Source organism: Macrosteles quadrilineatus, unplaced genomic scaffold (assembly GCF_028750875.1).
Source record: "Macrosteles quadrilineatus isolate MER2022 unplaced genomic scaffold, UCM_ALF_1.0 Scaffold_1__1_contigs__length_201487025, whole genome shotgun sequence".
Taxonomy (NCBI): Eukaryota; Metazoa; Arthropoda; class Insecta; order Hemiptera; family Cicadellidae; genus Macrosteles; species Macrosteles quadrilineatus.
In genome coordinates this window covers 85,583,698-85,610,844 of record NW_026542594.1, presented here as the reverse complement: position 1 = coordinate 85,610,844, position 27,147 = coordinate 85,583,698, and the positions used below count along the sequence as shown (strand labels likewise).

Genomic DNA, 27,147 nt, shown 5'->3' with positions numbered 1-27,147 from the left:
TTTCTATTCCTTTTCGGAATAGAAATGCTTATGACATTCAAGCGAGAGAAGTCTCCAACCCAAAACCCAACCTTTCTCACAACATTGAACATTACCATCAAGGACTTGGAATCCTACTAAATACCACCTATTAACAAGAAACTACAAAAAAAATCTATTAACAAAAAAACTTACAAACCTATGAAAACCATAGAATCGTCAATATTAATATCGAGTAAACAACAAGGCTGCATAGTATGATCTATAATATAAGCCTGCTTTCGAGCAAACAAAATATAAAAAATTGTGGTAGAGGTTATGTTAATGTTATGATTATGATACAAAATAATGTAAATGTTATGGTTGTAGGAATAAAAACATATCATTGAAAAGGTGTGTTAAACATTTGTACGTATTTGTATTCTTAATTCTTAAAGCATATCTCTTGGATAAGTTGGTGAACGTGTTTTCTTAATTGTTTGAAAGTAGTCAATTAGTGATTGTAGGCTAATTAAATAAGAGGTAACGATAAACCAATTTATTAAGTTACTTATGCTCAAGGCCTAGGGGTTGCTTGTGTTACAAGGTTTAAGTTTTAAAACAGTTTGGTCAAATGTTTCTCGTTTTCCAAATCATGTTCGGGTCTCGGGACGGGTACAGTTTATTTTTTTAACTGGGCTAGGCCTATGCTAGGCCTAATATTGATTCTTTTTAATGTTTGTGGAAAATTGGTTGAGATTGGTATTGCCTTCAATTCCATTCCTCTTCGGTTGGTTCCTGATTCCTGAGAAGCATAATGGTAATTAGGCCTACTTACACTCACGGCACAGCTGCATGGGATGTAGTGGAGATGGATCTATGTAGGCTACCGTAGCTTTGTTATTGACTAATAGGCCTACGGTATCTGTTGATTTATTCTTCCGCTAGGGCTATTTAGGCCTATTAGGCCTAAAAGTCATATGATCAGGGATAGTTGGGCCTAGGCCTATTTTAAAATCAATCTAAAACCCTTTGACTCTTCTCAGAATCGAAAAAACCTCAACCTTAAATTGATAGAAAGCTCCATACAACCACTCAGTCCCCCAGCTACAATTCAACTTATTTCACACACAAATTTAAACAAAATTCCTGTTCTCTAATAAAAAAAACACAGCCGCATAAGTTAATAGACAAATGTGGTGTTGGCCCGTCCTACGTACAACTAGGCCTAGTAATAAATCAATAGTATAAATCAAGTTGGTATGTAACTTATTCTAACTTATTAACACTGAATATAACTCAGAACCGCTAGTTTACACACATATAAACAAATTCTGACAGTTTCAATAGGGGAAATCATCTTTTAAGTAGAACAAATGTCACATGGCCACCAATTATTTCTTTAACCGATTATAGGCCTAGATACAATTTCATTTCATTTCAATATCTTTGGGCCTATTCAAGAATTAGCTGTGTACCCGTTCAATGGACGGGATTTTTTAGTCAGTTGAACCCTTCTTATAATCAGATTTAGCAGTTGGTTTGCGTGCATTTTTTAAGATATGCAGGCAAAACTTCGTATAACTTACAGCACTGTTTCAGGGTCTGTTTCCCGGTTATCAAAACTCAAGTTGAATTTGATACACACACAGAATCTCCGCTTAGCAACCTAAATAATGCATAGAAATTTAATTTCATTTACGGTTACAGTACACATTATTGCACTTACGATTTATTAATCCGTTATGTGAGGCAAAACGTTTTTAATCTCACAACAATGTTTTTAATCTCACTTGGTTTTGGATTTTCTTACAAAACTTGATCAGAAATGGTTGCAGTAGCCTATTTGTAAACAACATTTAATGTACCTAAACATATCCAGTGACAGCTAAAAAAATAATCTTTATCCAAATAGCTGTTCGTTATTTCATAGATGTCGTATTCTCCAAACAGATTATTAGTATTTCATAAATGAAGTAATTGTTGCCACGCCTGCTTACACCTAAGAATTTGAGACTGTAAATTATGGAAGATAGGTGCTCTGAAATGTACGCATTAGAACCCGGGCACGATACGAGCGTCGAGCCCACTGCTCTGCAATCGGGCCCAAATGTTGCCGCGCAAATTTGAAGAGGAGTGTCATGATAGACCGGAGAGGCGAGCGACAGTCAGTGGCGCTGCTAAGTGTCAAAAGCACTACCTCATCCTGCCCGGATACTTTTTGTACGACGCTCTACGCTCAAACGAGTCATGCTTCTTCCCACTTTTTTCAGTCTAGATCAAGATGTCAGAGGAACAAGAATCACGTGGACCTCGAGTCAAACTTAACACGTTCGCTGCTACGGACGTTCCGGAACGTCAAACGGGCCACGGCGCCAGGAGCTAGGAACGTTCCGGAACGTCGCTGTTCATCAATGTTTAACGTTACCATGGATCAGCCAGCTCGTCACGAGCGTCCTATATTTCTTTGCAGCTCACGGGGATGTACTTTTCTGACAATAAAAAAAATATAGTTTCCCAAAATCACCACCAGGGTTGTTTAGAACAGGGCTTTGTCCCACCTCTTTCCTGCTAGATAGCGACACTACTTTACCGACTGCAACCTGGGTAGTGCTGCTATCTATCAGAATCACTTAGTACTATGTCCAAAGCCAGTTTTATTGCAGAACATTGCTATCCAGTATAACTACTGTTGTTTTTACTGCAATTCAGTGTATCAGCGGCAATGTTTACGCAGCGGCGAGCGTTAGTTCAGCTCCTGGCGCCGTCCCGTCATCTAGCGGTCAGCAGCAAACGTGTTAAGAAAAAGGACATTGTTGCTTTGAAAAAGCTTAGTGAGATTCAAATTGAAACTTTAATACGTGAAGTTAAGTGTTGTTTATCATTATGGAATGATTAAGACAACAACTTCAAGAAGACTACGTTGTGGGAACAGAAGAATGGAACACAGAAGCTGTGGGATGAAGTGGGAACAGCATTTGACATGTCGACTAAATTATTAAAATAATTTCCATCAAAATATGGTAGTTTTAGGGACAGTTTTTAAGCAAAAAGTACAAGCCGTTCGTTCAAACAGGCGCTCTAACGCCGCTTGTATCTTGACCACCCTCAACGCTCTGGTGACGCTCGAGTGCCATTTTATGCTCGTCGCTCAATCCTAGTAACCTAATCACCAAATATTTATCTAAACTGTATTTTTATGCTTTTTATCTGTTTGTGTAAGTTATTTAATGTTTTTTGTGTGGTATTTTTGTCACTAAATTGAATATTTATAAAAAACAGCTAACAATGTATCAGCTTCTAAACTTAGTGGTTGTAAAAAAATGTCAATGCAGTATAAGAAGTTTAATTGAACCCATTAAACCCTAAATTACATTTAGTGAAAGCATAGATAAAACATACTTCCTTAGTAGATATCTCATCCTTATGGCTACATACACATGGAAGCGTTGCAACGCGCTTCAGATAAGCCTTTGCGTACACATGACAGCGTTGCAACGCACGTTTGAGCAATTTTGTCTCATGGCATGTCCCGACATAGCCATAAAAGTCGAAAAGGTAGTTTTTGTTTGGGATTTGTACCATAGATATAAAGAACGAAAACAAAATCAAAATATACCCCCGTTGCAGCTTAATTTTATATTTCGGTTATAAAATATTAAATTTTTAATGTTTTTGGGCATCAAAATTAAAAAGTAAAGCGGTATCGGGTAACCGTGCTGAGGAAAATTTCTTAAGAACACTTGGGACAACATCCAATTTTACAAGAAAGTTTAGCTCGTATGTTTTTTACTTTGTAACCTTATCGATGATATATGAACGTAAGCTTTTTAATTAGGTACTAAAGTATGATAATTGCTTCATTTAACAAAAGTTAAAGTCTGTCTAGCACCTTGTGAGAGCATTGTCAGGGATTGGATTTCAACAGAAGAGAACATCGTAATTACCATATGGTATTGTATATAGAAGTACTCAGTAAACATACATAAAACCTACTCCCCTCTACTCCAAAACGCGCGTTACAACGCTCTCATGTGTACGGTCCCATTAGAACCTTCATAACTCGAGGCACGCTGCTAGCGCGCGTTGCACGATGAACCTCAGAGGCGGCCGAAGCACTGGCGCTGCATGTGTACACACCCATTTGATTGCTGTGTTTCTAGGACGCGCGTTGCAACGCTCCCATGTACGTACAGGGTCTATGGAACAGCTGAAGTCAGTGGCGTCATTTCACCAAATCCTTGGGGGGGGGGGGGCAAACACCGGGGGGTCTGGGGGTCCCCCCCCCGGAAAATGTAGCAGTTTTGAAACAAAAATACCCCCGCTGCAGCAAACCTGCTGACTTAGCGAATTTCCATTTGTCTTAATTGATTTTCAGTTAAATATATTTTAATAACATTAGGTTTAACGAGTACCTAGGTTTGCTGCTACAAGGAAACTAATAAAGTGTGTTTTTTTGTAAAATATTGAGAGCTTAGTACAAAATAAATAAATTTGATCAAAATACAAAATATATCTATAAACAAACAAACTTCAACATTTGACAATATTCTCCATAAGAATAACATGGGAATTTTAAATTTACAATTTTTTTAATTTTCTCCGTTACTATTAACCGAACAAAAATACTTTTATATACTAAATTAATTGTTTTTTTAAGCTCTTTAAAAAGGTCTAAAGTGAAATTGGGAAATTTTGTGTTTTGAGGGTCAAAAGTGAGAAAAACCAATTTTTACCCCATAAAACCCCCCGTAAAGCCCCGTTCCCATGGTCCGATCATGCTGGTTTGCAAACTCATTCAAGTTTATCCCGCTTTACACCTTTAAACCAAATTTCATCAAAATCGGACAAAAATTACTCAAGTTATCGCGTTCACGGACGTATATATATATATATATATATATAAACATATATAACAATTTGAACGAATGGTGTTTTTGGCCTCTGGGGACATCAAAATGAAAAAGTAAATCGGTCCCGGGTCTAGGTCTTACCGTGACACCTACGGTAATAGCTACTTCCCTATAGGGAAATTCGCTAAAAGAGGGGTGTAAGCTTATTTTAAATTGTCAAAAGCACTTCAAATACAGGGTGGAGCGCGGGAAATTGCTATTTTGAGTTGCAGGTGGTTGGCAGCACTGTTAGTCAAAAAGAGGCGGAAGTGGGCGATGATTGTTGTGACTGACCGGAAGTTTGTCTTCAGCTCATTTTGAGTTGCCATCATGGAGTGGACACGTGAGGAGCGTTCATTTTGTGTTGAAGCATATTTTTCAAATAACTACTCGATAATTGCAGTGCAACGTGCTTTCCGTTTGCGTTTCGCTGTTTCCCCACGCGGACGTGTTCCTGGACGGCAATCAGTTGTGAATTGGGTGAATGCATTCAGGACAGCAGGGAATGTGTCATCTGTACGAAGAGGACCTGCGAGGAGTGTTACAACACCACAAAATATCGAACGAGTTAGAGCAGCAGTATTGCAATCTCCGAAACGCTCTGCTCGGAAGCAAGCACTTGCTCTTGGCATTTCAAGGCGTTCTCTCCACCGGATTCTCCATAGTGAACTGCATTTCCACCCATATAAAATGTGTGTGGTCCAACAATTGTCAGCACGGGATTATTTGACACGACGAACATCTTGTGAAGACATGCTTGCAACCATACCTCGTGACGCAATTGTGTTCTTTTCTGATGAGGCACATTTTCATCTCAGTGGGTGTGTAAATAAGCAAAACATGCGGTACTGGAGTGACACAAACCCCAGAGAAGTTCATCAGAGACCTCTGCATTCGGACCGCGTCACTGTGTGGTGCGCCTTATCACGAGTAGGCATCATTGGCCCTTACTTTTTTCCGGCAACTGTGAATGCCGAACGTTACCTAACTATGCTGCAGGATTTTTTCCATCCAGCACTTGAGGCAATGCAATTAGAGGATACATGGTTTCAACAAGATGGTGCCACTGCACATACAGCGAGAGTTACCATTGATCTTTTGAGGCAAATGTTTCCTGAACGGCTCATCTCTCGCAATGGTGATCTGAACTGGCCGGCACGCTCACCAGACTTAGCTCCATGCGATTTTTTCCTTTGGGGTTACCTGAAGTCCAAGGTGTATTGCAACCGTCCCAAAACCCTGGAAGAGCTAAGGAGCAATATTGCTGCTGAGATTGCCAGAATACCAGTCGACATGCTTGAAAAAGTGCATGAGAACTTCAGAAAACGTATGCAGCAGTGTGTGGATCGGGAAGGTCAACATTTGCCAGATATAATATTTAAAACAAAATAATTTGTAAATTCCATTACTGTTCAATGTAAGTGAAATATAAAATTAAGTTTCTACATGTTAATAATTTTTTTATTCCACTCCCAAATAAGCAAATTACCGCGCTCCACCCTTTACAAAAAAAAAATTATGAGTAAAATTTATTTAAATTTAGGCAGAAAGTTAATGAAACTAAGAATTATTGACAACAGACAGAAACACAATAATTTTAATGTTGGTAAGTTAGTCATCTAAGAAACGTGATCAATAGTTCCATGATTTTAGCGAATGTCCCATATAGGGAATAAGCTATTACCATAGTACTCATGGTAAGACCTGGACCCGTGACCGATTTACTTTTTCGTTTTGAGGTCCCTAGAGGCCAAAAAAACCATCCGTTCAAATTCATTTAATATATATATATATATGTCATTTAGCACAATAACTCGAGCAAAAATGATCCGATTTTGATGAAATTTGGTATAAACGTGTAAACCTATATTTATTCGAACGAGTTCGCGAACCAGCATGATCGGACTATGGGAATGGGGGTTTATGGGGGGTTTTATGGGGTAAAAATAGGTTTTTCCCATTTTTGACGCTAAAAACAGAAAATTTCACAATTTCTTTCCAAGCCATTTTGTAGAGCTTAAAAAAACAAATAATTTAGTATATTGAAGCGTTATCGTGTGCCTAATGGTTACGGAGAAAATTCAAAAAATTGTAAATTTAAAATTCCCATGTTATTCTTGGAGAATAAGTCAACTGTTGTAGTTTGCTTGTTTATGAACATATTTTGATAGAATATGTAAAATACATCCATTTCTTACTAAACTATTAACATTTTACAACAAAAAACAGCTTTTTATCCTCCCTGTTGCAGCAAACCTAAGTACTCGTTAAACTAATTCTATTTAAATAGGGAATAAATGTGATATTTTTCAGGAGGCATTTTAGTGTAAATCCAATCAGGCAAATGGAAATTCGCTTAGTCTGCAGGTTTGCTGCGGCGTGGGTATTTAATATTATGTTTGTTATTAGATTCATGACCAATTTCTCTTGTACAACATTTAGCAATGAATACGGTTGTTTATAGCCTATAGTTCATAACAGTTTATTTCGGTTTTTAAATAAAATACAAGTATTTAAGAACTTAAAAGCAAATCAAATTTCATCACCAATAAAATAATTTGACACAAAAGTACAAAAGGTTCTATTTAACTACCTATATTAAATTGGTAGTTTACAATGTTCAAAATAAATTACGTAAAATTTTTACACATGTATAATTTTAATGCTTGAATAATTCATAAAAGTAAATGACAAAGCAATGGTTCTAAAAAATCTGAATTTTTATGTATATAAACTAGAAGTAAACTTACTTACTAACTTGCTTACACTTGTGGTTTATCGTACAGCACCAAACAGAAAAATTCAATGAATAAAAAAACTACTAATTTATGTAAACTCAAAATGTGCTATCTAAGACGATAAAACAATAATAATTTTTGTTTCAAATTACTGTACAAGAATATACAGATTTGTGTCTTCTGTGCTTTTTAGGATTTGACAGGAGAAAATATTTGTATATTGGCTAGTACAGCATATTTTTTTCTCTAGCCCAGGATCCAGGGGGGGCAAATGCCCCCCCCCCCCACAAATGACGCCCCTGACGGCTGAAGACAATTTTATTGTTAGTTCTGTACGGTTTATGTAGAGGTTGTGTTTTGTTTACAATTTGTTTCCCGTTATTATAGTCATTTAAAACCTCGTTTAACCAAATAATATGATCTAATCCTAAACAATAACTTGTCCCCTAGTTATACATAACCAAACAGTAAAGCACAAATCAAGAAATTAACCCTAAAATAATAGAAGCAAAATTTCGTCAACACTAGCGCCCAGTGTCAACGTACATGAACTAGACACGAAAAACTTGCGCTTTAAAATTTACAATGGGATGAGAAGTCTACTTGTGTTGGTTAGTCTATGGTGAAAGTTTGTTTTGTAGCCAGAGCCGTCTTTATAAAATGCGAGGCCTGGGGCAATACATAATTGCGAGGCCTTGTTTAATTAAGCTCACCAGGGGTTTGGGGGGTACGGAGTACCCCCCAGCTGAGGGGACCTCTAGTTTTCGCTGATATTCTTCTTTAATAAAGGCCTTTAAAATGAGGGGTCACTCGATGGGGCTTTACATTTAAAATTTTGGAGCTACCCCCAAAAAACCTCATTTTGGGGTCCCGGGAAAAATTGGGATACCGTCCAAAAAGTGCAGTTTTATTTTTAATGAAGGTATGTGGAGTTAAGTTTTCCTAGTGTCACCCATTAAAAAGTTAACTAGGGGTATCCACACATTTGCCCAACCCTGTAGTATACCCTAAATTTAAAGAAACAAATTTGATCAAACTGTGTCCTCTCCTATTGCAAACGCAAAGCTTGAGTATAACTGCAATCAGCATTTTGTACTTATATGCAAAACCCCGTACGAAGGACGGGTACTCTGCTATTATTATATATAAATAACCCCGCCGCAGCAAACCTGCAGACTAAGCGAATTTCCATTTGCCTGATTGAATTTACACTAAAATGTCTCCTTAAAAATATCACATTTATTCCCTATTTAAATAACATTAGTTTAACGAGTACTTAGGTTTGCTGCAAAAGAGAGGGTAAAAAGGTGTTTTTTTTTTAATGTTAATAGTCTAGTATGAAACTAATGCATTTTCCAAATTTGATCAAAATATGATCTAGAGTCAAAAATGGGGAAAAAACTAATTTTTGCCCCATAAAACCCCCCATAACCCCTGTTCCCATAGTCCGATCATGCTGGTTCCTCGAACTCGTTCGAATAAATGTAGGTTTACACGTTTGTACCAAATTTCATCAAGATCTGATTATTTTTGCTCGAGTTATCGCGCTAACGGACACATATATAAATATATATGTATTATTAATTTATTAATATTAATGTATTATTTATTAATATTAATTACAGTAGCCCTACACCTGAAAAATATCAAATATAATATATATATATGAATTTGAACGGATGGTGTTTTTGGTCTCTAGGGACCTCAAAACGAAAAAGTAAATTGGTCCCGGGTCCAGGTCTTACCATGAGTACTATGGTAATAGCTTATTCCCTATATGGGAAATTCACTAAAAATATATAAATATATATATGAATTTTAACAGAGGGTGTTTTTGCCCTGGGGACCTCAAAACGAAACAGTAAATCCGTCCTGGGACCATAAGACCTACGGTAACAGTTTATTCCCTATATAAGAAATTTGCTAAAAGCTGTTATCTCATTTATTCAAGTTAAATATTTATGTTTCAGAGGTAAAATGTACAACCCAAACACCTGTACACGGCAACGTTGGGGCTATCCCAAGGACGAAGATAAAAATCTTGTTGCAGCCTTCTTCCATTTATTTACAATCCTGTTAATATGCACTTCTTTGATTCATTTAAACTGGTTTCGTATATGGGGAGGACACTGCACGCCATACCTAGCTACCAATCAGTTTTTTGAATTTGGCGAATTTTACGCAACAACACACAACCAATATCATCTGAGAAGTGGAGGAATTATAACTTCACCCAGTGGTTATGTAATTCACTATAACACTTCATCTGAATGTAAGTATAGTATTATTATAAAGTTTGACATGACGTTCACTGCTTATTTAGGTTTAGGAGCATTTCACAAGATCCAAAGTTTATTAATAAAATAAACAGTTACCTTGTTCAATATCCTTTGGTGTTGTTAGATGACGACCGTTTTCGTGACGACAGTCACATCATCGGGTCAATCCTCGTAGAACGATTCGTTATAATAAATACATAAAGTTTTTACCGAACACAAAACAAAAACACATTATATTTACAAAGCATTTACAGACAGAAACCATTGCGATGCGTGCACGCTTATGTCGAGCCGGCCGCGACTGGAGTTCCGTCGAAGGTCAAGGTGACGTCATCTGAAATCAGCTGATCGGTGGTTTCTGGTTTCCTTTCTCTGTCTAATTTTATGATAGTGTCAAAAAACTTGTTCCCCTGACTATTGATTTTGTCATTTAAAAACATGTTTTGTTTCTAATTTAAAGGCCTTATATATTTCAAAATTTTCGAAAGCTGTTGTTTTGGCTTTATTGTTGCATGTGTGAATTACTGTCATATTTTCTTCGATTTTTGAATAGTTGTGGTTGCTACTGACTAGGTGTTCGGCGTAATTAGACTTTTGAGTCGGGGTGTTTTTTGGTAAATGCTCTTTATATCGGGTTTTAAATGATCGCCTAGTTTTGCCGATGTAAAATTTAGGGCAATCTGTGCAGGTCATCTTGTAAATTCCAGTTGAATTAAATTTATCTGTATTGGAGAGTCCATTGGATAGCAAACTACCTATTTTATTGGTGGTCCTGTACGCTACTTTGTAATCTCTTTTCTTCAATATGTTCGCAAATTTGTTGCTTAGGTGGTTTCCGTAGGTGACTGTGACATATTTGTTGTGTCTATTTTTTGTGGTTAGGGGGTTTTTCTTCTTATTTAAAATTCGGTCAACAATTTTTGGGTTGTATCCATTATCGGCTGCAATGAACTTGATTATGTTTAATTCTCTCTGGTAGTTGTCAGGGCTCATTGGAATGCTATTGAGGCGGTGTACAAATGAATGGAATGCTGCCATTTTGTGCGGAAAACGCTGTACCGGTAGCTGATTTTGTTGTTATTGCGATATATGGTTAGATCTAGGTAGTTTAATTTCATGTCTTGTTCTATTTCATTTTTGAATTTAATTTTCAGGTGTTTGACGTTGAGATGATTTGTGAAGATGTCAATTTGCCTACCATTCCCCTTAAAAACACATATTGCGTCGTCTGCATATCTTTGGTAAAATATGATGAACAAGCTGTTTGACACTATCATCAAATTAGACAGAGAAAGGGAACCAGAAACCACCGATCAGCTGATTTCAGATGACGTCACTTGACCTTCGACTAAACTCCAGTCGCGGCCGGCTCGACATAAGCGTGCACACATCGCGATGGTTTCTGTCTGTAAATACTTTGTAAATATAATGTGTTTTTGTTTTGTGTTCGGTAAAAACTTTATCTATTTATTATAAGCTGTCTTATAAATCCCTCCCAGGATAATTTCAATTAATTTCAATTTCAATTGTTGAAATCCCTCCCAGCAACCAGAATCACAAAAACTAGTGCCACTTCCATTGACTTTATCTGCACAAACATCTCAGACTCAAACATCCTCTTCACCGTATTCGAAGCTGGCCTATCTGATCACACTGGACAAACATGCACTGTTAACACCCTCAATGAAAAACCACCAAAGCCAGTGGCAAGCTTAAAACGAAACTTTTGCACTCAGAATCTCAACACACTAAAACAAACCTTAGAAGGGGAGCAATGGGACAATGTAAAAAATGCTCAGGATGCTGATGATGCCTACAAGCTTTTCTATGAAACAGTGAGGAGGGCCCTGGACCACTCATGCCCCATTAAAAAGACAAGACCCAGAAGAAAAACAAAACCTAGCGCATACCGTGACGAACAGGCAAGTCACTTAAAAGATATCTATCTGAACTCCCTGAAAGCATTTCAGATCTCAGGGTCTATTGCTGATAAAGCCATCATGACTGCTAGAAAAAAAGATTATGACCTAAAATTGAGAAATCTTCAACAAAAAGCTATATCCAACCATATTTCTCGATCACAAAATAAATCCAAAGCCTTGTGGAATGTCGTAAACTCTGAGCGTAAAACCAAACAATCACTGGAACACAAATTTCAACTAAAAATCGACGGACAGCTGGAAGAAAATCCTAAAACTATAGCAAACCATCTCAACCTCTATTTCTCTCAGATTGGCGAAAAAACCCTAACCACAAATCAACAGTCAAATCACTCACCAAGCAAAGATACAAACCCACGTCAATTTCAGTTTCAACCCGTAACCATCAGAGATGTAAAAGACGCCATAGCAACCTTAAAATCCAAGCTATCCTGTGGAATTGACGAGATCCCAGCTAAAGCTGTAAAACACTGTGCAAATCAACTGGTGATTCCGTTAGCAACTATCATCAATAAATCTTTTTTGCTAAGCCAGTTCCCATCCTTGCTGAAGATCTCAAAAATATACCCTAAACACAAAAAAGGCTCTGCTACAGATGTTGAAAACTACCACCCTATTTCACTCATATCCGTATTCTCCAAAGTAATTGAAAAAATTGTTCTAACCCAATTAATGGCTTTTTTTGCAGAAGAAAAACTCATCAGCCAAAACCAACATGGATTCATTAAGGGAAGGTCCACATCAAGTGCACTTACAAATATTGTTGAGTTCATCATCGACCAGCTAGAAGAACGCAAACATGCCTCAGCAGTAATGCTTGACTACAGCAAGGCATTTGACTGTCTGGGCCACAAGCTAATCACAAGAAAACTAGCATCCCTTGGAATTAAATGCAGGGCGAATGCATGGTTTGCTAACTACCTTCACGGACGAACGCAGGTTGTCGAAACTCAAGAATCATCCAATGGAATGAAGAAAACATACATATCAGAGCCACAGCCGGTCAAGAGAGGAGTCCCACAAGGGTCTGTGCTTGGCCCTGTCTTGTATGTTCTATTTACAAATGACTTCCCTAGCATGATCAAGGAAAACAGTACGTCTGAATGTATCATGTACGCAGACGATACTACTATCCTCTTGCACAACAACAGTGCAGAACAACTGAACACAGACTCTCTCACCACACTCACCAGAGCAAAAATCTACTGCAAACAAAATGATCTGGCCCTCAACCATACAAAAACTGTTCGAATGAATTTCAGCCGTAAAACAGAGCAAATAGCTGACCTAACAGATGTGAAAACTGTACAAAATTTCAAATTATTAGGAATTACACTAGATACTGGCCTTACCTGGAACAATCACATCGATGATCTTTGTAAGAAACTCCGCACTGGTGTACACGTGGTAAGAAGAATTAGATGGATTGGTGACTTATTATCAGCAAAAACAGCGTACCATGCTTTAATGGAGTCACATATACAATATGGTCTTGTTGTCTGGGGCGGGACTACTGAAAGCAACCTTAACAGAGTATTGAAGCTGCAGAAAAAAGCGATACGTATACTTGCCACCCCTCAACCCTCAGGCAGCTGCAGGGAAGCTTTCAGATCGCTTGGCATTCTAACTGTTGTAAATCTTTACATCAAAGCAGTAGTCCTTCTGGTGAGTGAGTCTGATCTGCCAAAAAGTGCAAATTTTCACACTTACAACACCAGGCGAGGAAACGACTTCATTCTGCCAGTACATCATACCACGCAGTATGCCAGAAAACCATCCTACACTGGCCGCAAAGTTCACAATAGCCTACCACCATCACTGAAGTCACTGAAGGGAAAACCGCTGAAAACACAACTTCACAAGTGGCTGATAGACAGACCTGCCTACTCCTTGAAGGAATTCCTTGAATCCGATCCAAATCATTAACTCAAAATAAATTTTTCATGATATTTTTAAGCAAAAAAACTCTTGTAGCCACTAGTTTTAAGTTATATTATTGTATTTTTATTGACGCCATTGTATTATTCTTAATGAAAATACAAAATAAAGAATGATTTGATTTGATAACGAATCGTTCTACGAGGATTGACCCGATGATGTGACTGTCGTCACGAAACCGGTCGTCATCCAACAACACCAAAGGATATTGAACAAGGTAACTGTTTATTTTATTATTAACATCTTCAATATCCAGTAGTAGGAAAATGAACTCTGACCAAAGTTTATGTTGGAGATCTGAAGATCCAAAAGTACAGTCAAAACCAGAAGAACAATTTTACATTGTGAAGTAGGCCTAAATTTATGAAATAGATTGTCCGTTTCACTTTGAATCTTGCGATCGTAGTTGGGTCGGAGGATCCAAAATGCATGTCAGATTGGAAGATCCAAAAGATGAGTTATTGCTTCTCTCAGATCGCTGAAAAATGGGGAAAAATTCAACCTCAAAGGGTTTGTTGTGTAAAATTAATTTGTAAACTCCATGATTTAGACATTATGGGCAAAGAGCTCTGTTGGTTTAAATCATACTTGGAAGATATCCAGAAATAATTTTAATAATTAATTTTCAAAAATTAAATCCTAAACCAGAAACATAAAATATTTTGTGCCACAAGGGTCTGTTTTGGGTCCTGTACTGTTTTATGCTATTTGGGTGGTTTCCTGCTTTAGGCTTAATAAATCATAATCATTTTTGTTTATTTGCAGATAATATCAATTTTACTATCAGTGGAAAAAGTTAGTATGGTGTCTTTGCAGAGCCTCAACAAACAATTGATCAAGTTAATGATAAACTAAGTAATCTTAATTTACTACTGAATAAAAATAAAACCACTATAATAAATTTTAAGGGTAAAGATATTTTAAAATTAAATTATTCAGATTGTGCGTAGCCTCAACTATATGATAATACCCTACTACTTTTTTGGGCCTACAATTAGTTCACACTCTTAACTGGACAAAACATGTTGAGAAAGTGTGTTTTAAAATTAGATCAGAATGTCTAATTTTAACAATGTCTAATTTTAAGAGGCGTAAATCATTCGTCTATTTTGTCTGATGATGATTGGGCGTGTCCAATCGAAATCGATCACCACTTACCAACTTTTATATGTATTTACCGTCTTGGAAGTCAACAGTATTAAAGTGTAAATATATTATTACAAGTGTTATTAGACCTATATTTTTGTTTTTTTTTCAGGAAATTAGATTAGGTAATTTTGCATTGAGAAGACTGGCACCTTTTTATAATTTGGACACATTAAAATCTGTTTATTATTCGTTAATTCACTCACACATTCTTTATGGTAAAGAGCTTTATGGTGCAACATCATAAATTCAACAACATAAATCCACAAATAATCCTACAACTAGTGTACATGTTGCTCGAAATTGAGCAACTGCAAAGAAGTAAAGTAGTTATTTAAAAACAAATAACTTATTTAAAAACTAATAAAAGTCCTAATTTCCGGTGAGTTTAAAAGACTCAACTCATAGATTACCTACCTAACAGTTCCATATAATCAACATTTCTTGTAAATATTTTATCATTTTTCAAAAGCTGATCTGGTTTTTAGTGTATACCTACAAACATTTCCCACTTATAGCCGCATTAGGTTGTCCATGTTGATCTTCGTCAATGATAATGTAGTCTGCATGGTACTACCCATTGTCACCAGTACGTTTACAAATTTCAGTCATTTTTTTATAGCGATAACATTTTGTTTATATTACTTAACCCTTTCAGTGCTATGAAACGATATATCATTGTTTAAAAAAAAAAACCCTAAGGGATATAGAGAGGAAGGTTATTTAAAAAAAAAATTGCAAAACGGCCATTGGTGACCTGCATGTTCATAGGATACACTACCAACCACTTAGCTAAAAGATTCGCCCAATCCGATGATTTCGAGGTGTATGTCTAAACCAAGGATTATGAACACCTCACTATGCCCCAGTGGTTGTAGTATATCGCTACAAACACACAGGTCACCAATTATTTGCCACACAGGACAGGATTCGAACCCGAGCAGACGAATGCCACTGGCCAAGTGACACACGCCCTAGCCTTCTCGGCTATCTGTGCTTGAAGACTGGGGAGTCAAAACCCGGTATTTAAGCTGTCGCCACCGATTGCGAACAGATGGCGCTGCAGATGGTTGTTCAATGCGTTACTAGGTAGCAGCACCAGCTAGTCACGGACTATTTAGATGCAATCTTTTAGTTTTAGTAGTAGTAAATGTGTTCCTGAGACTTTGCTGCAAAACATTAGTTTCCCTAAAATTGCTATATTACAATAACCTCGTCCAACTAAATCAGGGTTAAATTCAATATTACATTGTAAACTATATGTCTTTTGATTTTGTAAGATTTCGGTTTCAAATAATGCTATCAGAACATAAAAATTTTTAGGAAAACCAGGAAAATTACAACAAAAACTAAGTTTTATTTTATGTTTACTACAAATACCGGGATTTATCTTTCTTATATATTTTCTTATTGTGTTATTATTCAAAATTAGCCTAATTAATAAAATAGTGACAACATGACAGTTAAAATTCAACAACGGGTAATGGAATTAAAAGGCAAACAAAAAAGTCTTACAAAATATGAATTATTGGCCTAGCACTGAAAGGGTTAAGAACTGCCTGATTTTCTGCATAACCTCTCTATCACAATTGTATTTGCTTCAATTGGCAATAATTTGGCTAGTTACTGTTATAACGTAAGTTATATAATTACAGGGTGGCGCAGATGGATCGGGTGGTTTTAAAATACTTGTCAAACTGTCAATTTTAAAGGTATTGGATTGAAATAAAGTGCAAAACGTGTAGTTACAATGGAAGTTTATTGACAAAAAATTAGTTAACTTAGTTTTTAAAAATTACATCCATCAAATGCCTTCCTTCTCGAGCAACGCATTCTTGGAGTCAGTCCTTGAGGTTCCGCATTGCTCGCTCAAGCACATCACTAGGAATTGATGTGATTTTGTTGTGAATTGCAGCCTTCAACTCCTGAATGGTCCGGGGTTTGTCATGTAGACCCTTGCTTTTAAATAGTCCCATAAGAAAAAGTCACATAGCGTGAGGTCCGATGAGCGAGGGGGCCAATGGATATCTCCATTACGGGAAATCAAACGGCCAGGGAACAAAGCGCGTACAGCTTGCATTGATATCCTAGCGTTATGTGCAGTTGCCCCGTCTTGTTGGAACCACATATTGTACATGTCGTAATTTTCCACTTCAAGTTGTGGGAGAAGAAACTCGTCAATCATGTTCACATAACGCTGCGAATTAACAGTAACCGCCTGCTCCCTTTCATTTTCAAAAAAAGTAAGGCCCAATTATCCCTACCTTAGAAACCCCACACCAAACTGTCACTTTGTGTCACTATGGAGAGGCCGTTGGTGTAGGTCTCTTGGGTTAGTGTCGGCCCAGTAACGGCAATTTTGATTGTTGACGTAGCCATTAATGTGAAAGTGAGCCTCATCAGACATCATGATAATCAGGTTTTAATCTTCCAATAACTCCAAAATCCGTTGGCTAAACTGAAGCCTTTGAAGATGGTCTGTTGGGAGAATCTTTTGCACCACCATGATTTTATAGGGGTGGAATTTCAGTTCTTTGTTAAGAATCCTGTTAAGGCTCCGACGTGACATTCCAAGAGCTTGAGCACGACGTCTCGTTGATCGACCTGGGCTCGTAGTGACATCGTGTCTCACACGCTCCACGTTCTCAGGCGTTCTTACTGTTCGAGGTCTAGGCGTCCATTTTGCAGCACATGAACCAGTAGTGCGGAAATTATGCACCCAACTCAATATCGTATCTCGCTTAGGAATACTACTGCGAGGTGGGATGTTGAAACGCCGGCGTCACAGTAGCAATTGACTCGTTATTGCGTATAAATTCTTCCACTGCGAAAACACGATGCTCAATGGACCACGTAGCCATCGCGACTGACTGCCAGTCTGCAACTGAAAGGCTGAAACTTCCCGTCCCCCCACTACAGGGCGAAGACCGCCAAACACCTGGCTCCCCCCTCCCAGACGTACAGTAAACTTCAAAACCACCCAATCCATTTGCGCCACCCTGTATATACGTGTATACTCAATGGTTATATTTACCTGAAAAAATGCAGAACTGAAAGGCCTAATGTTGTTCCGATAGTTTTTTTGTTTCCCTTAAATGTGAATAATGCAAATCCTTCAATGAAAGTTTTATTAAGGTTTCTTGGATGTAGTCATATTATTTTAAAATCACATGACTTTTATGAAAACATATATTTAATGTCCTTGCCGTACCAGTTTAATTTAGCCTTAGAGTGTTTTCTTATGCCAATTATCATAAAGTTAAGTCCGTGTTTGTGTTTCCTACAAAATAGTAACACTTCGGCTAACATCCTTGTTCATTGCTTGTGGGAATCCTCATATTCTAGGTGTTCTTCATTATATAGGAGGTAAAATATATCAAATTGCCCAGGCTTTCTTGATTTTTTACATTGTAAATTAACGTAGTAAATATTTAATTTCAACAAAATCGGTAAATGTACTCAATGCGTTATGTTGAATTGAAAAATAAATAACAGAATTAAATTATACAGCTGATCAAAATGTAAACAATTATGTTCTTCATAAGGACAGCATGGGAACTTTCAAAGCCATCTTGGCTTTCTCTGCCAACTTGGCAGAGCCCAAGGGACTTTTTCAAAAATGTAAGGCCAGTTTGCAAATCTACGCGACACGCTCTTTCCAATGAGACGCCAATGGATAAAATCGGTTAAGAAATGGCGGAGGAGTTCAACCGACAAAGTTTCATGTAGTGTATAAATTACAGTAGAATCCCGCAAACCCGGCAGTCTGGATAACTTGGCCATCACCTGGCTCAGAAAATTAGTGATTTTTTTAGTCCGAGTTAACCATGGACTCAAGCCAGCTCAAGTCAAATCATTCACAACTCGTACCAAGGATTTGTTGTACTATATCTGATGACTTAATACTGACTTGTAATATAAATATTAATAAAAAAGGGGGTTAAAAGCTTAAAAATTGTATTGTCCTTATTTTTAACCCTAGTTCCCGATAACCTGGCATTTCACAAAATCGGCACCCTTCCAGTCCACATTACGCCGAGTTTGCGGGACTCTACTGTATATAGATTTTCAAAAAGTTGCATTTAGGACTATGCTTAAACTTCAAGATGATGCTCATTGTAGGGATCTTTTTTGTAATCTGAGAATTATTACGGTGTCTGGCCTTTATTTATAGAACAGTATTATATGTAAAAAATAATGAAGAGACTTTGCAAAGACAACACAACATGCACACATATAATACAATACAAGAAATCGTAAAAATTTTAAAATAATTAATATTAAAAAAAACTATTTTAAATAAAAATCCAATTGTTTCTGGGATAAAATAGTATACAATAGAACCTCTTTAATCCAAACTAATCGGGACTGGGGGTAGTTCGTACTCTTCAATAGTTCGGATTACAGAACATATTGTTGTCTTTACATAACAATAGCCAAAACGTGGCTAAAATGGATTGTAATTGTCACGGGAAAAGTTAAAAAATGCTTTATAAAGTAAAATACAGTATTTTTGTAATACAGTAGTAAACATAGTGAATAAACAGTAATGTACATTAAATACAGTATACAATATAGTACTACTGTACTGTGTATAGAGTGCAGCAATGAGGTGTTCGGATTAGTGGACGTTCGGATTACGGGAGTTCTGATTAAAGAGGTACTGTATATAAACTACCTTCCCAAAATAATAAAATCTAAAAAGAGTCTGACAATAATCTAACAATAATCTAAACAATTATTGTTTAGAAAGGGGGAAAAAATTTTGTGACCAAAGTGCTATACAGTTTTGAAGAACGTTTTAAGTTCATTTAAATAAATATTGGTTTGTGTTTGTATATAAATAGTTTCTATCTAGCTATTTTGTAATGTATGATGTATAGTTCTGAACGACATTCATGTTTACTTTGGTATATCTATGAATAAAGTATCTTTGAATTGAATTGAATTCTGTATCATCCTTCCCGGCACTAGGAAGATGTGATGTGCTACCAATTGAGCATTCCAGCTGTTCTGTTGTAAGTCTTTGCACATGTACTAGCATCTATTGCCACACCCATCGTTTTGCTTGGTTTTCCCTTGTGAAACAAACTGTACATTCAATTGTTTCGTACTACTCAACTACCCATATAAATATTTGAGTTTAAATAACTGTTCCTAATTTATTTTCGATTCCTGGTGTTTGCTTACTTGACATTTGTTAATTGATCAGGCCTAGTAAGTAGTGTTTGTAAGCATGCTATTTTCAGTTGTATTACCTAATTTAATTATGATTGTTTTAGCTCTGGCCTGTGTCACTCCTGATATTGCAAATCTGATGCATATTTTGATAATCCTCTCTATCCTGGCCATACTCAGTTCATCTGTAGGATTTTGTTTGGATATGATAGGACCAACAAAACATCCTCTTAAAGTTTTGCGGAGGAATGCCATTCCAAGTATTTCAACAGGTAAAATTAATGAAGACAACATTAAGTTTGGTGATAAAAACAGGCTTATGTGAAGTTTTAGCTTACTCCAGCTGTACTAAATGACCAAGAATATATCTTACTACTGTCGGGGAAAAAAGTTTAGACACTCGAGTTTGGAGCTCTACAGAAAAGTAACCAACTAACTTAGAAAAACACGTAGTATATATAAATTTTCGTTGTTTTATTCTACGTATTCCTGTGAAAACAAAAAAATTTTAGATCTTTTAGGAAATTTTTTATGACAGTCGGAAGGTAAAAACTGCCTGTTTTTAGAGTACCAAAAACCATCTTATGACTTTGAAAATTCGCACAATGTAAACTAAACGGCAGAACTTTATCAAACTTTAATACAATATGGACACATGGTAATGAATTAATTTGTGTAATTTCAGAATTTTTACTCTACCCAAAAAGTTTTTGTTGTAACTTTTGTAAATCAACTTTTTCTCAAAAACAGCAAACGCTAGAAAAAAAATTAAAAGCTTGTTTTGGAGGTGATTGGTTTTGTATTTGAAATATCGATACTGCTCATCCAAACTCTTACGCATGTTATTTATATAAATTAACAAAAAACTGGATGATCTCGCGCCTGCAAGGGGTGCAGACGCCATCGCCCGCTCAGGAATCCAGTGCAGTGTTGTCACGATGGACCTTGACCGAGCGTAAGGTGATTCACGCAGTGTGTGTCACTGACTGACTCACATGAAATATCATGTTTTACATTCTTCCAAAGGGTCGAAAGTATTACCACCCTAAATATAGGTGCTAAATCTAAATTGTCAGATTCAGAATATGCAATGATTGTCAGTGCTATATGTTTTTTTTTTTTAGAAGTGTGGGAGTGACGATGGAGGTCCAAAGCCCTCATTAGAAAAGGTGATGGGAAATGGTTAACAATTAATAATAACTGCTGTTCAGTTTTGACTCAACAGTTCGCAGCCCATCGCTGCTCAGTGTCCAGGTGTTCAATTTGGCAACACTGTACGGAGTATGCGCCCAGTCAGAACCGGTGGCGGTCTGGAAGTGCCGTATTCGGCCTCTGCACTATCCAAATTAAATGTTAACTTATATAAATAATATGCGTAACAATTTGGTTGAGCAGTATCAATATTTCTAATACAAAAACAATCACCTCCAAAACAAGCTTTTAAATTTTTTTCTAGCGTTTGCCGTTTTTGAGAAAAAGTTGATTTACAAAAGTTACAACAAAAACTTTTTGGGTAGAGTAAAAATTCTGAAACTACATAAATTAATTCATTATATATGTGTCGATATTGTATTAAAGTTTGATAAAGTTCTGCCGTTTAGTTTACATTGTGCAAATTTTCAAAGTCATAAGATGGTTTTTGGTACTCTAAAAACAGGCAGTTTTTACCTTCCGACTGTCATAAAAAATTTCCTAAAAGAGCTAAAAATTTTTTGTTTTCACAGGAATACGTAGAATAAAACAACGAAAATTTACATATACTACGTGTTTTTCTAAGTTAGTTGGTTACTTTTCTGTAGAGCACCAAACTCGAGTGTCTAAACTTTTTTCCCCGACAGTAGGCCTTCTTAGCATTGAATGGTTATGTCAGAAGTGCCATAACTTTATGGCAATTTTTCAGAGAAAAAATAAAAACAATTTATACTAAAATCTATCTATATATCTATCTATGTATCTATCTATCTATATTCCATCTATCTATATATACTATTATAAAATTGAAATGGTGTCTGTCAGTCCGGCTGCCACGACTAAAATACTAAACCGATACAGCCCAAATTTAGTACAAACATTGGGCTGCACTTTACTTTAGGTCCTACACTCATTTAAACGAAAATATCAATCGATATATCGATTGTTTGATATATCGTTTGGTTAGTTAGGTAAGGTTAACCTAACCTAACTAACCAAACGATAGCCTATATCGAATGAAACAATCGAATAGTCGATATTTTCATTCGGTTGTTTGTGTAGGACCTAAAGTAAAGTGCAGCCCAAACATTGTCCTCATATCTAGGAATGTCATAGGACTATTCACTTCCCTGAGTTCCTCTCGGGCTACGCCCCTTGCATGTCCAAAGTTTTGAGGAGAGGTTTTCAAAAGTAAATTTTAATTAGTCTCCATGGAAGCAAGAGAAAGTTCACAAACTTTGTTTACCTTTGCTTTGACATTTCAATGTAAACAGTCAGAACTGCTAAATGCTTATTTCACAATTTAAAACAGCTGATCCAAAAAAATATTTTGCACAAATATGTGGTAGGTTTATGTCATTGATTATGGAAACAAAGAAAGATTCTATAACCGTAAGTTATGAAAATTATGTTGTTGATATATTTTCATGTTAACAGTTGGACAGTTAAAATGTAGGTCAAACTTTTTTGTAAAACTTTGGTAGCTGTATGTTTATAAATTCGATCTACTTAACAAGTGTTTGGATTAGGCGGAATAGAACATCTTCCCGTTGCGAAGCACGGGCACAGCAGCTAGTACTTTATAATTTATACTGAATAAATTATACTGAATAATTTATAAGTTACTGAAATAATTTATACTGAAGTATTATTGTATAATTGAAGGTTACAGAAAAATTTCAAAACACTGTACGTTTAAAATTCCCATGTTATTCTTATGGAGAAAAAGAAAACTCTTGTTTATGTTTATACATGTTTTAAACCTTTGAGGTCTAATTTTTTTCCTATTTTTTGCCGAGTATAGTTTGCCACTAGAGCAGTCGGGAAAATGGCGCCCGGTGACCTATACTCGCCATTCGACTGCAAAAATAAACTTTTTACATTTTAGACTTTTAGAATTTTTTTAGTGTAGGCCGCCATTTTTGAGCAGTCGGGAAAATGGCGTGTGGCAACCTATACTCGCCTATACTGCACCCTGTTGGTAAACTTTATTACTTTATAATGCTATTGAATATCATAGAACCAACTTTTGTCGTTGAAACAGCTGACTAAAGTCTTTAAATCCTTTTAAATATGAATGCTCATAAGGTTAACATGGGAAACTTCAGAGCCACTAGGGCAGAACCCTAAAGGGGTTTTGAGATAAGAATATGTCTAAATGTTAATCGGGAACGTGAGCTATCATCATACAAAATTTCAGCCCAATCCGACCAGTATTTAATGCGTGATTGAACTTCAAACAAACAAACAAACAAACAAATAAACAAACAAATAAACACACAAACTTTCACATTTATAATATTAGTAAGATTTAAATATAATTAGTTTAACGAGTACTTAGGTTTGCTGCAACAGGGAGGATGAAAAAAATGTTTTTTGTTGTCAAATTGTAATACTGTAGTTTAGTAAGAAATGAATGTATTTTCCAAATTTGATCAAAATATGTTCATAAACATGGAAACTACAACAGTTGACTTATTCTCCATAAGAATAACATGGGAATTTTTAATTAAAATTTTTTTGGAATTTTCTCTGTAACCATTAGGCGCATAATGTTGTTCAAAGGTTTATTGCGGACATTTTCCATCACGAATGTAAAAAACAATACACAACGTTTCGGGATCTGGAATCTGATCCCGTTTTCAGGTGAAAAAAACTTAACTAACACATTACAACTAACAATACACAAACGCCCAACCTAAGTTGGAATACACTACAGAGGGTAGTAGTCAAAAAATATGCACCGAATAGCAGTCAAGTCATGATACAACATGCAACTAATAACAAATCACAAAACGCTATAATCTATAAGGTTTAACGTGACAAACTCACACAATGGAACACTAATAGCACCGTACGCAATGATTCCACCAATGAGACTTATTATTATGAGTAGGGTGCGTGTGGTAGCTTTACCATGCCATTTTAACCAAAAACTGGGCAACAGAGATTGCCGTGTGCGCATGCGCGTTGTCGTGGTGAAAAAACCAGTCCCCTGTTTGCCACAAATCAGGTCTTTTGCGACGGATGCTGTTCCGTAGTCTTCTTAAGACTTCAAGATAAAACACTTGATTTACTGTCTGGCCTGGTGGAACAAATTCTGAATGGACAATCCCCTTCACATCAAAAAAACAAATGAGCATTGTTTTGACACTGTAATCAACCTTTAACTTAGGTCTACAATGGAAACTCCATGTACAATTTCGAAACTTAAATTTATTAATTATTATACAAAACTGATAGTGAAAGAAAAGAAAGGGGGTTCACAATAAATTGTACAAACAGTGGGAAATGAATTTACTTTAAAATCTTTAGGCTAGGCCTATTACAATGGTTTTAATTATTTAGGTTCAATGTTATAATTCACTGCAAGGATCTTTATCTCAGGGGGGGTGATCGAGCGGCATTTGAATTTAATCTTGTGATATAAGCCTAATTAAATTTTGTTTTAAAATATAAAGTATGTTCGAATTATAGATTGGTTGAATTAATAATAGTTTTGAATAAGTTAAGCTTCTATTAGTTCTTGACTTTGAATTTGAGTACAAATGTCCAAAAGTTAGGCCTAAAAATGTTTTAATGGCTTCCAAAGGGAAAAATGTCTATTGGAGTAATCTCACCAAAATTGATGTCTTCTTTGAAGTAAAGTTCTTGATGTTATAAATGATGAATGTTCGTAACAAGGATGGGTCTTCTTTCAACAAATTCCACTAATTTTGTCCGAATAATGTACTTTTTTTTATAAAATTTTGATATTAAAGCCGGGTTTACACGATGCCAGTTGGCGAGACAATTGTCAGGAGACAACTGACTGGCTTGGAATTACTGGCTTCGAGTAAACACTTCAGGCCAATTGGCAAGCCAATTGGCCCGCCAACTGTCCCGAAATTCAGTTGTCTCCGGGAGTAGACTGAGGACAATGAGCTGGGCCCAGCGAGCCCCCCACCCCTCAAAAACCCAGTTGTCATGACAATTGGCGCCGTGTAAGCGGTGTAGAGGCCAATAGCACTGTCTTGTCTTTTAGCAGTAGTACCCTGGTTCACTGTAAAATGCCTGGGCAAGTGTTGGCCACGTGTGAACAGGTTCTCGTTCAACTTGCCTGGCCTACGACAATTCCAAAACCACGTGATGCCAATTGGCAAAGACAATTGTCTCGCCAACTGGCATCGTGTAAACCCGGCTTAAATATGGAGTATTCAGTTTACATCTGCATACTATCTTCGTTCTATTGGAAGTGATGATGGTCTGATGTATTGTTGCACTCACACATGTCAAGGCTGACTTAATAATATAAAATTATAGGCCACTGTTCACACATATATTATAACAAATTTCATTTGCTAGAGAGCTAAATTATAATTTTGAAAAGTTATTTAAATAAAATGATATTGAATTTGAAGCAATTTTGTTACAAAAGTTATAGGGTATTATATTTATATGATATTATGTTATTTGAAAATTTCTATATTATACAGGGTGAGTTTCTACTGACCGTGTTAACTTCGCCAGTGGGTTCTACTCACTAAAAGGAACAAAAAAGTTCCTGTAAACCCATGTCCGATTTTTAACCTTTTGGCTGTAATAGGGGATTTTGTGTTTTTCTTATTTTATTAGACTTTGCTCCACAATTTATGTAATAAAAACTTAATCAATTACTTTAGAGAGTTGTAGTTAAAATCATTGGAAAGAACATTAAATTTGCTATAAATCAAAGGTTTCATTCAACAATTATACCATTACATAGTCCACGTTATATCCAAAATAAAGTAAAAATGTCATTAAATTAATTAATTACGATAACTTTCATGAGCCTCCTTTGATACATAAACCTGCATTTATGCAATGTTGAAATGCATAAAAAACTTGGCATTTTAATAATCTTTCAAATGATATGCTATTCAATACTATTATTGATATAAACCAGTGAGAAATTACTAATAAACTACAATAAAACACGGTTTACAGATTTTGTTTTTGCACAGTTTTACTGTTAATAATAATTACTGTATTCATCATGTTGGCATAATCTTGATTGGTAAAAGGCTCCATATTTTAATAAATGTTGAAAAACTCTTAATTGACTTGGAAATATAAAGTTAAAACAGCAAATTACTCAACAAGGTATGTTCAAGCAGCTGAGTTATCTAGCTATAGATGACAAATCAATAAAAGCTGACTGAATCAAGCACAAGGTAAAACTAATTACACAGCATTTAAGAATCAAACACACTACATCTTTGAAAATGTGAAAAACCTTGAGTTTATACATTTTATTAATTCATATAATTTTAATAAATATTTAAAAGTTAAAATAATGTACAAATTTTATCAGATAGTTCAATAAAATACACCATGGAGTATACAGTAATTATTATTTACAGTAAAACTGTGAAAAAACAAAATCTGTAAACCGTGTTTTATTGTAGTTTATTAGTAATTTCTCACTGGTTTATATCAATAATAGTATTGAATAGCATATCATTTGAAAGATTATTAAAATGCCAAGTTTTTTATGCATTTCAACATTGCATAAATGCAGGTTTATGTATCAAAGGAGGGCCATGAAAATTATCGTAATTAATTAATTTAATGACATTTTTACTTTATTTTGGTTATAACGTGGACTATGTAATGGTATAATTGTTGAATGAAACCTTTGATTTATAGCAAATTTAATGTTCTTTCCAATGATTTTAACTATAACTCTCTAAAGTAATTGGTTAAGTTTTTATTACATAAATTGTGGAGCAAAGTCTAATAAAATAAGAAAAACACAAAATCCCCCAAAACAGCCAAACGGTCGAAAATCGGACATGGGTTTATAGGAACTTTTTTGTTCCTTTTAGTGAGTAGAACCCACTGGCGAAGTTAACACGGTCAGTAGAAA

The 27,147-nt window shown here is 35.9% G+C and overlaps 1 protein-coding gene across 4 annotated transcripts in view; it reads left to right on the top strand.

Annotated features, from left to right (window-relative positions):
* Positions 1–282: 282 nt before the first annotated feature.
* LOC128983714 (uncharacterized) overlaps positions 283–27,147 on the top strand; it is a 32,474-nt gene continuing 5,609 nt past the window's right edge. The window contains exons 1-3 of one of the 4 annotated variants that reach the window (XM_054403122.1): positions 283–372; positions 9,559–9,860; positions 20,174–20,341. In XM_054403122.1, coding sequence (XP_054259097.1) covers positions 9,566–9,860; positions 20,174–20,341 — 463 coding nt within the window. In that variant the 5' untranslated portion in view covers positions 283–372; positions 9,559–9,565. Of the gene's footprint in view, positions 388–437; positions 502–709; positions 779–9,558; positions 9,861–20,173; positions 20,342–27,147 lie in introns of those variants that run through there. The other 3 variants (XM_054403123.1, XM_054403121.1, XM_054403124.1) reach the window with 3 other exon arrangements.